Below are 12,662 nucleotides of genomic sequence, written 5' to 3'. Positions count from 1 at the left end.
AGCAAGTATTTAAATTTAAATTTTACTTTTATTTAATGTCAGTAACCTTGCTAAGCTAGCTGATATGAGTGCAGTTTGGTTTATCCATATAATATCACTCACAATTCTAGCGAAACTGAATTGTGAGTAATATTAAAACTAGACTGGCACACAAGGCTATTATTACCTGCACAAAAGCAATGTATGCATAAATACAGTACATTAAATGGCAGTGTGATGCTTACACTGTTGATGATTTAACCCAGGGTGGTTTCTGGCTTTAAGTACGCCATCAATGTTAATTTACGGTTACAAATATTTCCAGATCAGGCAGATTGCCGTGATGTTGATGAGGTAATCGAATATTGTGCATGTGCACAGATATTCAAATATTCAAAATTCATGGCACATTCACTCTGAGATTGTATTGTACATCATAAGGATTTAATTTTGTGTGTGTGTGTGTGCGTGTGCATGTCCGTTCTGGCTGTGTGTGTGTGTTGCTTTCGCCTCAGTGTTGATTATCTTTAATCTTAAACAGGAGGAGAGAGGGAATGTCAGCACATTCCTCTACATCATAACCATGTTTACACTCTCCCCCATCTCTGTCCTTATCACTCACTCTCTCTCTCTCTCTCTCTCTCTCTCTCTTTTTCTCGCTGTCTTTCTAATTTAGGTTATTTCCCCTTCCTGAAGATCTACCAGTCCATGCAGCTTGTGTACACCTCTGGAATCTAGTAAGTTAAAGTCACTGATGTGCTGAATTCCACAGGGGCGCCATATGCAAGCCCCCCCGCCCCCCCATGTAGTTTGGGGTTCTGTCCCCTGCCATGGCACCTTCAAAGCTGTGGTCCCTTCGCTATCTGTTACCCTCACGCTTTCCCTCTGCCTGAGTAAAGCACAAAATACAAAAGGAGTGTAAAAAAATAGTGGAGATGTAAGATTGCTGGAGCAGTGTGTATGTTTGCAGTGCATTGTGGGTAAGTGTGTATGTTGTGGCTCAGTGATCTGCAGGGCTCGGAGGCCCGGAGGCTGTGTGTGACCATCGAGCCCGCTCTGCTGCTGAAGGGAGACATCATGGTGAGTGAGACCGCCCGGCTACCCCGGGTTTCACACGAACACACGCCAGCAGCACACAAGCACACACACACACACACACTCAAACACAAACACATACACACACACACACATACACTCAAACACAAACACATACACACAAGCACATACGCACACACACACACACATACACACTCAAACACAAACACATACACACAAGCACATACACACACACACATATACACACACACACACACTCAAACACAAACACATACACACAAACGCATACGCACATACACACACACACAAATACACACACACACTCAAACACAAACACATACACACAAGCACATACGCACATACACACACACACAAATACACACACACACTCAAACACAAACACAAACACATACACACGCGCACATCCGCATGAGCGCACACACACACACACACACACACACACCCCCGCGTGTTCAAGAGCTACATCATGGATATTCTCCCTGCCTCTCTCTCTCTGTCTCTCTCTCTCTCACTTACTCACTCACTTAAATACTCACTTAACACTTAAGACCAGTCCAAAGATTGTCCTCATTAATTATTTATCTGGCACAGATACTTGCTATCTGGAAGACGAGGAAGAATTGTATCAGGGACATGGGCTCTGTTGATATTGTAGAAATGTTTAAGGGCCTAGTTTTGATTTAATTTTGAGTAGGATACTCCTACTATGAGCTGGTAGGGAACCTGCTACAATTTGTGATTATCTGGGTGCTCAAAAGCACTCCGGTGTTCAGTTGATAATGATGGCTGTTTTATTTTGTTTGGTTGTTTTTGTTTATTAGTGTTATTGTGAACATGTTATTGTTTTGAAATAGTTGTTGTCCAAATGTCCCTCCCTCCCTCTCGCTCTCTCCCGCTCACTCTCTCTGACGCCCCCTGCAGGTGAAGTGTTACCATCGACAGGCTCTGCGGGCAGAGAGGGACACGGTGTTCAGGCTCCAGTTCCACACCTGCACCATACACGGGGCACAGCTGTGGTTCGGGAAGGACGAGCTGGACGAGGCCTGTGCAGGTAGACCTGGGGAGAGAGGGGGAGAGAGGGAGGAGGGGAGAGGTAGCAGGGTGAGAGCGGGAGGAGGGGAGAGAGAGGGAGAGAGGGAGGAGGGGAGAGGTAGTGGGGTGAGAGAGGGAGAGCGGGAGGAGGGGAGAGGTAGCGGTGTGGAGAGATAGGAAAGACGTACAAGATAAGGAGAAGGGGAAGAAAGGAGGGAGGAAAGAAGAGGCACAGGGAAGAGAGGGAGGAGTGGAGAGGCAGAGGGGAGAGAGGGATTAGGGTAGAAGTACTAGAAAGAGGAGATGAGAGAGGGGTTTACTGGGGGAAGACCTGGTAGCTTACTTGCACAGTGTCAGGCTTGAGGTTCTCAGCTTTACTGTGGATACTCAGGCAAACACTGCTGTCAAAGTGCAATAATGCAGCTCTTAACTGGTAGTGAAAGTACAAGTGCATCTGTGCTGAATGTTCATTAGTGGAAGCAGGCAGCAGGAAAAGGTGAGAGTGAGTGTGGTTTTTACCTTCTGTCTGGGTGGAAAGGGGCGGGGTTATTAAAGCTGGGTGCGCTAACTCTCCTTCCTCTCTCCAGATGAGAGGTTCCCCTCCGACGCCACGGTGGAGTTCGTCTTCTCCTCGGGACCAGAGAAAATAAAAGGTGCTGATCTGTTCATCAGGCTGTTCTCAGAGTCTCTTGTTGATGCTGGCTAGTGTGTGGAGGCGTATTATCCATTCCAGCTATGTGTTGACATTCCAGTGACTGTGTGTGTTTGTGTGTGTGTGTGTGTGTGTGTGTGTGTGTCTCAGGGAGAGAGTACCAGCGGAATGACCCTGCAGTCACAGTGGACTACAACACAGCAGACCCCGTGGTGCGCTGGGACTCCTACGAGAACTTCAACGCGCGGAACCAGGACAGCCTGGAAGGTAACCGTGGTGACAGGAGCAGTCTCTCTTCAGGTTCGGCTTCCAGGCGCATGAGCAGGCATCAGAAGGGTGGGGTTTATGTCCCCCCCCCCCATTACCCTGGCTCAATTAGCCAATTAGCTCCACACACCAGCAGCAGTTCACTAATTGTCGTATTTGCTTGCATGACAGGAAAAAGCTGTAATTCTCTCCTTATGGCTTTTGCTCTCCTTTTTTCCCCTCATTTGTTTGGGAATAGAAGTCTTTGATAATTAGAGGTAATTTGCTGGAGTAATGTGTCCTAAATGTGTCCTAATCTGTGAATGTCTCTCCTTCCTTCACAGACATCGCTCACACTCGTGGCCCGGTGGACGGCAGTCTGTACGCGCAGGTGAAGAAGCGCAGGGCGGCGGGGTCGGGGTCGCTGGCCTCCACCAATGGGAGCCCGGGAATATGCGGCGAGGAGAAGCAGGGCCAGCTGCTGTCCGTCAGCTCGGACTCGGGCCATTCCTCCGCCCCCACCGAGCGCCTGGAGGACCCGCCTCGCCCCCCGCCGCCCACCCGGCAGGAGAGGGAGGAGCTGAACCGGCTGCTGGGCGGGATCGAGGGCGGGAGGCAGGGCGAGGGCCGGGAGCGGGAGACGGCCATATTGGACGACGGCGAGGCCACGCCCCCGGGGGGCGGGGGGACGCTGCGTCTGGACCGCTCCTGCTCCTGCCGCGTCGGCCACCGCTCCCAGCGCTGCGTGGAGCCCGCCTGCGACCGGGCCTTCCTGGTGCCCAACGGCTACTGCCCCGCCCCCGCCCCGCCCCACCTGGAGCTCTGCCACGCCCACCCGGCCCTGCCCCCACCCGACCTCCTGTGGGAACGTCAGCAGCCCGTCCCCCACTACCCGTCCCGCCACCAGTACCCCTACCCCGCCTCGGACATGCCCGGCCCTGCCCACAGCAGGATGCTCTGCAGAGGCGAGGAGTACCCGCCCTACCTCCACCCCTCCCATGGCCACCCCCACCACCCTCAGCCCTCCAGCCCCTCCTACCGCCAGATGCTGCTGCTGGACGGCGTGGCGCCCCCTGGCTGCCCGTGCCGGGACTGCTGCTGCCGGCGGGAGGACGCCTTCCACGCCCTGCGGCTGGAGCGGGGGGAGGGGCTGCACTGGGAGAGGCGGGGCCGGGACGTGTCCCTGCAATGGGACAGGGACAGGGAGGCGGAGCTTCAGTGGGAGCGCGAGCGGGAGATGGAGTTCTGGCACCGGAGGGCGTACGGCGGCCCCCGCCACTCCCCCGAGCCCCACGACCTCCCGGCCTTCACCTTCGACCCCCTGCCCTCCGGCCACCCCGCCTACCCCGAGCCCTCCCGCTCGCACGGCCACGCCCACTCGCACCCAGACCTGAAGTACAGCAGCAGCAGCAGCGGCTACCAGACCCCCCGGCAGGCCTGCCCCTGCTCCCCCTACCAGCCCTCCCCCTCGGAGAGCCGCGGCTACGGCTCCGGGTACCAGTCAGAGTCCACCTCGCCGCTGCCCCCCCCAGCCTGCAGCCAGGGGCCCGACGTGCAGCCCCACTCCCACCCCCAGCCCCAGCCGTACCCCCCCGACCAGCACGCAGGTGAGCCCCCCCCTCCCAAGGAGTCACCCCCTGGAGCCTCTCTCTGGTAGAGAAGTGCTGAAGTTAAAGGGGCACTAAACCCAAAAGTGAAATTAAGGTATTTTTCCACCAAAGTAATATCTGTCCATCCAGGCGGCTTTGCTGAAATGTGACAAGTTGTTTAAATATTTGCTGCAGTTCACCCTGATAAAACGCACCTCATGGGTCCATCTTCGTGTGACCTCAACTTGCCAAAAATTTACATTTAAAAAATTGAAAAGCAACGTCTCTTTGCAAATAGATTCTCGCGGTTACTCACGAACATCCAAAGACCTTTTTTGAAACATACCTACATTTCATTTTTGGGTGAACTGCCCCTTTAAAAACATTAAAGACCTATCAGTCCTAGTTTTTGTTCTAGTTTGTATCCAAATTTAATGTTCAGTAGGGTAGTTTTGTTCTAGTTTGTATAGCCTAGCTGAATGTTCAGTAGGGTAGCTGACAGGGTTGTTAATGGAGTCTGCACTTGTTGCTCTTGCTGCCTCTCTTGGGCCTGTACTTCCCCCCTCTAAGGACCTACTGCACTTTGACCCCTGATCTTTGTGCCTGTGTTTGCATTCTAAGTCTGGATAAGAGCATCTGCTAAAGGCCAGCGATGCAATGTAATGGACGTAACAGAAATTACAAGCACAGATGAGGTCATAGTTCATAGGTGGGGCCACCAGTTTGTCTCTCATAGTTTTCTCGCATTGTACTTCAGTCCTCCGTCAGCTAGGGGTCGCGATAGCCTCTTTGTCAAACCCTTTCTCACACCATTATCCCATTTGCACCGCTTCGATAATCCAAGTCGATTAAGTAATTGCCATGAATTAAGCACAGGTGATGATTGACAGCGATGTTTGCATGCGAGACTCGGGTTAAATTCGGTTTTGGTCACTACCGTGGACACGCTGCAGTATTTTTAAATGCTGTACTGGGGCATGATAGGTTTGTTAGAAGTGGTAGGACATGCCTACATTAAAAATGAGAGCTGTTATACGTTATTTAACTTGCACAAAAAAGGTAAATAAACAAATATTATAAAAAATATTATAAGTCAACAAATTGTCTAATCACGGTCTTCAATAAAGACTTAAGTAGAATCAGGTGTCTTAGTGAGAGCTAAATCAAAAGCCTACTGTCACACCAGCTCTTTTCAGATAAGATTGCACACACCCCTACTTTATATGAGATTGCACACACCCCTACTTTATATGGATGCATTTTTCATTTTACTGCAGTGATACTAAATCCTGTTCCTAGAGAGGCAGATTCTGCTTTTTTTCCTTTAAGATCAGTAACTGATTCAGTTCAGACCCAAGAAACCATGTGAACAGAGTTAACTGTGTGATCAACTGCTTTAATTGATCAATTGTTGTGCTACTCAAGTTCTGAGTAACGACGAAAGCCAGGCTGTGGCTCTCTATGATCAGGAATGAGGATACTTTGGCCCAAAGACAAGCTTTTGTAGCATTTAAACTTCCATCCGTGTTCGCTTTCCTTCCTGACTCTCCCCATATTGTATCAACTATCAATGTCTCAATTAAAAAATCAGTTGTACGATTAAGCACTTGAGTGTGGTGTTGGGGTGTCTATGGGGCTCCCTGGAAATAGCCGTTGAAATACAAGGTTAGGAGACAAACGGGTGACCCTGTTCATGGGTCATAGTTCACAGGGCTTGCACGCACAATAGGTAGGGCTGCTGTGAATGTATCATCCACAGTAAGAGTGTGCTAACAGCTGGCTCTTGATCTCTTTCTATATAGCTTGAAGGCCCTAGCTGTGGGCCTTTAGAATGGGTCTAACTCCTTTTCTCTGTTTCTTTCTTGACCAACCCCCCCAGGGGACAGTTTGTCTTGGCGGGACCACAGCTCCCAGAGTTCCTTGAGGAGAGCGCACAGAGAGGCGCCTGTCATGTCCTCTGTGAACTCTGACCTCTCGGGGCCGCCCACCCCGGTGCATACCAGCAGCCCTTTGCGAACCCAGGAAAGGTAGCTCTCCCTGTCGCTCTCTGTTCCTCTCTTTCGTCCGTCTGTTTAATCTTTCTCCAGCATTTTCCACTGATATGTCAGGCCTTGATGGCGTGCCAGGACTGAATTCTCATGCCACTGCGACTAAACACATTTGATAAAACATATAAACATGTATTTGTTTACATGAAATATATAAACACTCAAATTGAATGTAATACTCAAAACGAAACATCAGCAGGGACATCTGGTGGTTAAGAAACAACATTTTGACGACTTAACACATCAACTGGTCAGATGACCACACTAACATTAGTTGGGAAGCTGGGTATTTTATGCTTGACATTTTCTAGATTTGTGCCATTACTTGAGCTATTGAAACAGTGCCTATAGCTACAGTATAATAATCTCAGGACCTATCAATGTAGATTCAATTTTTCATGGTATTTCTGTGGACTTTCTGTGGCTGGACTGTGCATCAGTGCCAACAATATTTGGTTATGCAACTGGCTAGACAGTGATTGTGTCACAAGCAGTTGGTAAATAAATACTTAGGATTACATGCTCTGGTGGTAGACCGTGAGACAGTAAAATGTAGTTGGCCAGCTTTAACAACAGCTAGGATTGGCATACAAAAGTACTGGAATTCTCCCTGCAGTTGCTGTGGTAAATTACTTGTTTATTTGGAATGATAGACCAGAGACCCTGGTCTCTGTTCTTTTCTATTGTTCATCTTATATCTGTCTGTTCAGCTTTGCACTAAATATTGATAAATTTACTGTGTACTCTGAGTTTAGTTTATTTTCTTGTGTTTTTATGTGCCATAGTGGCACCAGAGTAATGAATAAATGTGTGTGCATGTCTCCACCTGTCTGTGGGAACTGAAAGGTGTGTTTGACCCAGTTGTTCCTGATGAGTCTCTGTGTTTTAGTCCTAGTCCAGCAGATGCAGAGCTGCATGTATCGGCGGTCAGCAGTGTCCCCACCCCAGCGTCTCCCCAGAGGGCCCTCAGCCCCGCCCAGGCTCCACAAAGCCCCGCCCATGTTCCTCATAGCTCAGGCCAGCAGCCCCTCAGCCCCACCCAAGCTCCACAGAGCCCCACCCATGCTCCGCACAGCCCCACCCAGCAGCCCCTCAGCCCCGCCCAAACTCCACAGAGCCCCACCCATTCTCAACACAGTGTCACCCACGCTCCACAAAGCCCCGCCCATTCTCCAATGAGCCCCACCCAGCAGCCCCTCAGCCCCGCCCATGCTGCACAAAGCCCCGCCCATTTTCCACACAGCCCTACCCACGCTCCACACAGTCCTACCCAGTGCCCCTCACAAGACCAGCAGTCCAGTCCTGTCCCAGCCCAGTCCGCCCCAGACACCCCCGATTCACACGCCGTCCCCACCCAGATGGAGCCCCAGAACCATCAGCCCTCTGTAGAGGGGAGCAGCCTGCCCGTAGAGATGCCTGCCGTTGCCCAGACAACACCACAAAATGCCACGCCATGTTCTTCGGGTCCTGTACCGGCACCCGTGCAGCTGAACGGCGGGTTCCCCCCCAAGGACGGCACCCCTGGCTCCCCCAAACCAAACTCCGCCCCCAGCTCCACCCCCAGCTCGGGCCCCTCCTCCCCGCAGCCCCCTGCTGGCAGCCCGGAGTACTGGCCCTCCTCAGAGGGCCCGGTGCCCGGCTTCGCCACCCTGGGCCGGAAGCTCATGCTCGGGGGGGACGGCTGCTCCCCCAAAACCCCATCTCCCACTGCCGAGGGCTACTGCACCCCCACCTTCCCCGTCTCTGGCTGTTACTACCCCGCCAGCACCCCGCCGGTATCCTACTCTGGTTACACGTCCGTCACCATCCCCCCTCCCCAGCCCCCGCTCCCCGAGAAACGCCGCCAGTCCGCCCTGCCCGGCTCGCCCAACGGGCGGGGCTCCACCCTCAGGACCCCCGCGGGGGCCCAGTACCCACAGCCCCCTTCATCCGCCCCTCACCACGTCACCTTCTCCCCGTCCGTGGGGGAGGCAGCGCCCCCTGTGGGCTCCCGCGAGGAGACGCCGCACAGCCGGGTCAGCGTTAAGTTCGTCCAGGACAGCTCGCGGTTCTGGTACAAGCCCGGCATCTCCAGAGACCAAGGTAAACACCCCAGCTACCCCAGCCTCTCTGTGATAGGCCAGTGTTGTCACACCTGCTTCAACCCTCACTGTGATAGGCCAGTATTGACACACCTACTCCAGCCCTCTCTCTGATAGGCCAGTGTTGTCACACCTGCTCAAGCCCTTTCTGTGATTTTCCAGCATTGTCACACCTGCTCCAGCCCTCACTGTGATAGGCTAGCATTGACACACCTACTCCAGCCCTCTCTCTGATAGGCCAACCTTGACACACCCTCTCAAGTCCTATTTATGAAATACAGGGTTCTTTGAAAGTCCTTAAATTTATGAAAATAAAATAAGTGTTACGTTTCTTGAAAATATGGAGATAGTTCTGACGGAGGTAGTTTGTAGTGCTTTGACTCTTTTTTAGATTGCTGAATTTTTTTTTTTTGGTTTAGGAATTTAATCATGAAAAGTCATTGAATTGGCTGAGCATAAGCAAAATCTGTTAACCTGCTCCCTCCACCACCCCATGCTGTCTCCATAGCGATCGCTGTGCTGAAGGGGGAGGAGCCTGGAACCTTCCTGATTCGAGACAGCAACTCCTTCCAGGGGGCCTATGGCCTGGCACTGAAGGTGGCCACGCCCCCACCCAACGTCAGCAATCACAGCAGCAAAGGTCCACAGCTCTTCCTCATTCATTCATTCATTCATTCATTCATTCATTCATTCATTCATTCATTCATTCAGTCAGTCAGTCAGTCAGTCAGTCAGTCAGTCAGTCAGTCAGTCAGTCATTCATTTAATGAGCACTATAATCCAGACCTAGCCTGTATGGCTGATTGCTTACAGTGCATTACCCAACAATCAAACACTGAGAATAAGGTACAAAAAATAAGGTGCATCAGTATAAACATACTCACAATACACAGTGCTTGAAATTGTTATAATTCTATGACACAAGCATCATTATGGCCAAATGTTCTCCCTGGAGTTAACAATTATGGACTGTTTTTGAGAGGTAATTTATAGTTTGTTTTACAATTCTTGCTTTGGCATTTTAGCAGGTAAGGTTTCTTAGTCAGGATACAGGGTACGTTCAGACCCAGAACACACCTCAGCAAATGAGAAAACAGCTGCACGTATTCGGTTAAATATAACCAATCAAATAAAGTGCAAATGTAGTGCAGATGGTGTACAAATGTAGAAATGTAGTTTCTTTTGGCGCTAGATGCTATTCATGAGTCTTCAAATGCTAGCATGCTTAGCAGCTGGTGGAGTCCAGGACTTCATAGAGGAGAAGGTTTATGAAAAGGTTTAATCGGGGGTTACAGGAGGCTCCTGGGAGATGTGGAGGGGCAGGGAGCGGGGCCAGGACTCCTGGAGGTTTTGGGTGATTCTGCTCTGCCTGACTTTGTCCTTCCCGTCCAGCAGGGGACCCCCTAGAGCAGCTGGTGCGCCACTTCCTGATCGAGACAGGACCACGGGGGGTGAAAATCAAGGGCTGCCAGAACGAGCCGTATTTCGGTGAGCTGAAGGCGGGCGGCTGTGACCGTGGGGGCGGGGCCAACTTGGAGGCGGGGCCGGCTTGGGGGCGGGGTCACTCAGACACGCAGAGAAGGGAAGAGAGGAGACCTGTGGATGCAAGGTCGTATGGCCTCCCCAGACTACACGGTTTTAGCCCCATAATGGCCCGGTCCGACAGACGTGGGGTGTCGGGAACGTCACTGAGCGCCGGGGACGACAGTCGGCCGTTTTATCCCCTGTGGTGTGGCAGGGCGGAAGACAAACGATGTGGAGTCCGGGACACCTCACAACGCCTCGACAAAAAGACTTGCACGTCAGAATTTTTTTCCCCAAACACTTCATTCCTCCAAATCCCTCCCCCTGTCCCTTTCCCCCCTCCTTATCCGTGGTTGTGAGTGTCCTGTCTGGTTACCAAGACACGTCAACAGCTAAACTGTCTATTTTAAAATGTGTTGTCTGGGGAGGCTATTAGTCTTGCCACTTTATTTTGAACTTAATTTTCGGCGCAGTCTGGAGCAGCGCTGGGGGACGCCCGGAACACAGCTGTGTGGGTTTTATTAGCGCCTCCTTGCCTTTGAGCGTGACTGAAAGCGCGCGGCCGCCTAACGCAGTTAGCGGTTAGCATCCGCTGCGCTCGGCTCACGGAAGCCTTTGTTCATTACAGGGCGCCGGCAGACTTCTAAGAGCGTTAGCCGAGCAGCCTGGTGTACGCCGCGCTGATCTTCCAGCGTGAGGAGTATTTGACTCTCTCACGGAATATACTTGGTTGTTTAGTTTATTCGAACATCCATGCACATCCATGTCCTCGTGCAAATAGCTCAAAGGGGATATGCGAACACAAATCGTCGGAATGACCAGTTTTGTGGTCCGTTGTGGTCCACTCCATTGCTGTGTTCGGTGATGAGGTGGTGATTCGTGACCCAAACGACTTTCAGCCGCTGCCTTTCAAGGTACTTAAAGGGGCGGGCCGGAGAGGTGGTTTTCTGACTGTCTGTCATTGTGATTGGCAGGGAGCTTGTCGGCCCTGGTGTACCAGCACTCCATCACCCCCATCTCCCTGCCCTGTGCTCTGCGCATCCCTGAGAAAGGTAAGGCCCGGGCCTGCAGCCGTTAGCTGGAAACAGCCGTCTGTCAGACACTAGCCCAACGGCTGAGAGTCTAGAAGGGCTGTACATTGCAACATACAGTAAGATTATGAGAACAGGCCATTCAGCACATCTAAACTCGCCATTTACCTCTACACTAGAGATCGTCCAGCACTGCATCTAGCCTGGACTTGTACACACCTCTGCTACATGACCTGCCAATGCTCCACACGTTGACAAATTTTCTTTTTTCTCTTTTGCAAAAAAACTGCTTCAGACCGTTATACTGGTGAGAAACTTTAAAACAGAAAACAGTGATGCAGCTTCCTGCAGCAGCCTTGTGCAGTACGAGACGAAATATTTATTTACATGATCTCTGCCTTAGACACAGTATTGTCCTAATCACATCAAAACCTTATTCTTAGAATGCATATAAAAAAACAGCTCCCTCTAAATACTTTATAAGATTTGTGCAGAATTTACATTCTGCAAATTTACACCCCTGCCCCCTCGTTCTACTGACAGAACTTAACCTGAAAAATCTTTTTTTAATCAGCACAATTCAGATGTACTGTGCACGAAAAGATCTGCACAAATTTTTTATGGCATTCAACTGTATACATAAAAAAGTTATGATAATTTATTTACTTACTGAATTGATGAGGTGTTTCACCATAACGAACCTTTACTGCCTTGGTGACTTTGGGATGTTGCCAGTGTTGTACCACTAGAGGGCAAGAGAGTTAATAACACACGGGTGTAGCATTTGGACATGTATTTCTGTGTGTCTGTGTGAGTGTGTGTGTGTTTGGACTTGTATTTCTGTGAATCTGTGTGTGTTTGTGTGTTTGTGTTCTGCGTGTGTGTACGTGTGCATGCGTGCGTGCGTGTGTGTGTATTTATGTGTGTGTGTGTGTTTATGTAAGTGTGCTGAAGTAGCAGTGTCCTGGTTTTGCAGACCTGGTTGGGGAGATCCAGGAGGTGCAGACGGGGAGTAACCTGAGCACTGCTGCAGACCTCCTGAAGCAAGGAGCAGGTGAGGAGGTGTCGCATGTGACTGAGACAGACTCTGCTGTTTTAGTACAGCTGCTTTAGTAACCTGCCCCTCACCCCCCTTCCCCCGCCCCTCAGCCTGCAACGTGCTGTACCTGAACTCAGTGGAGACGGAGTCACTGACAGGGCCCCAGGCCATCGCCAAGGCAACCAGCGCCACCCTGTCCCGGTCCCCCCGTCACCCCGCCACGGTGGTGCACTTCAAGGTGTCTGCCCAGGGCATCACGCTCACCGACAGCCAGCACAGGTACCGCACCCATGCCAGCCAGACACGCCCCCACCGTGTTTAATACCACACTCTAAACACGCCCCCAGTGCGTCTAATACCACAC

General features: G+C 51.3%; 1 protein-coding gene across 4 annotated transcripts in view; it reads left to right on the top strand.

Annotated features, from left to right (window-relative positions):
• Positions 1-12,662, top strand: part of tns2a (tensin 2a) — a 49,963-nt gene that overhangs the window by 32,633 nt on the left and 4,668 nt on the right. For 3 of the 4 annotated variants that reach the window (XM_035383267.1, XM_035383265.1, XM_035383268.1), the window contains exons 13-25: positions 656-716; positions 984-1,059; positions 1,978-2,107; positions 2,676-2,741; positions 2,891-3,007; positions 3,331-4,593; positions 6,455-6,602; positions 7,513-8,705; positions 9,213-9,344; positions 10,097-10,192; positions 11,203-11,280; positions 12,236-12,313; positions 12,409-12,577. In XM_035383267.1, coding sequence (XP_035239158.1) covers positions 656-716; positions 984-1,059; positions 1,978-2,107; positions 2,676-2,741; positions 2,891-3,007; positions 3,331-4,593; positions 6,455-6,602; positions 7,513-8,705; positions 9,213-9,344; positions 10,097-10,192; positions 11,203-11,280; positions 12,236-12,313; positions 12,409-12,577 — 3,607 coding nt within the window. The remainder of the gene's footprint in view (positions 1-655; positions 717-983; positions 1,060-1,977; positions 2,108-2,675; positions 2,742-2,890; positions 3,008-3,330; positions 4,594-6,454; positions 6,603-7,512; positions 8,706-9,212; positions 9,345-10,096; positions 10,193-11,202; positions 11,281-12,235; positions 12,314-12,408; positions 12,578-12,662) is intronic. The other variant, XM_035383266.1, reaches the window with a different exon arrangement.

This window comes from Anguilla anguilla, chromosome 11, assembly GCF_013347855.1.
Source record: "Anguilla anguilla isolate fAngAng1 chromosome 11, fAngAng1.pri, whole genome shotgun sequence".
NCBI lineage: Eukaryota > Metazoa > Chordata > Actinopteri > Anguilliformes > Anguillidae > Anguilla > Anguilla anguilla.
This window is presented reverse-complemented; position numbering and strand designations above follow the sequence as displayed.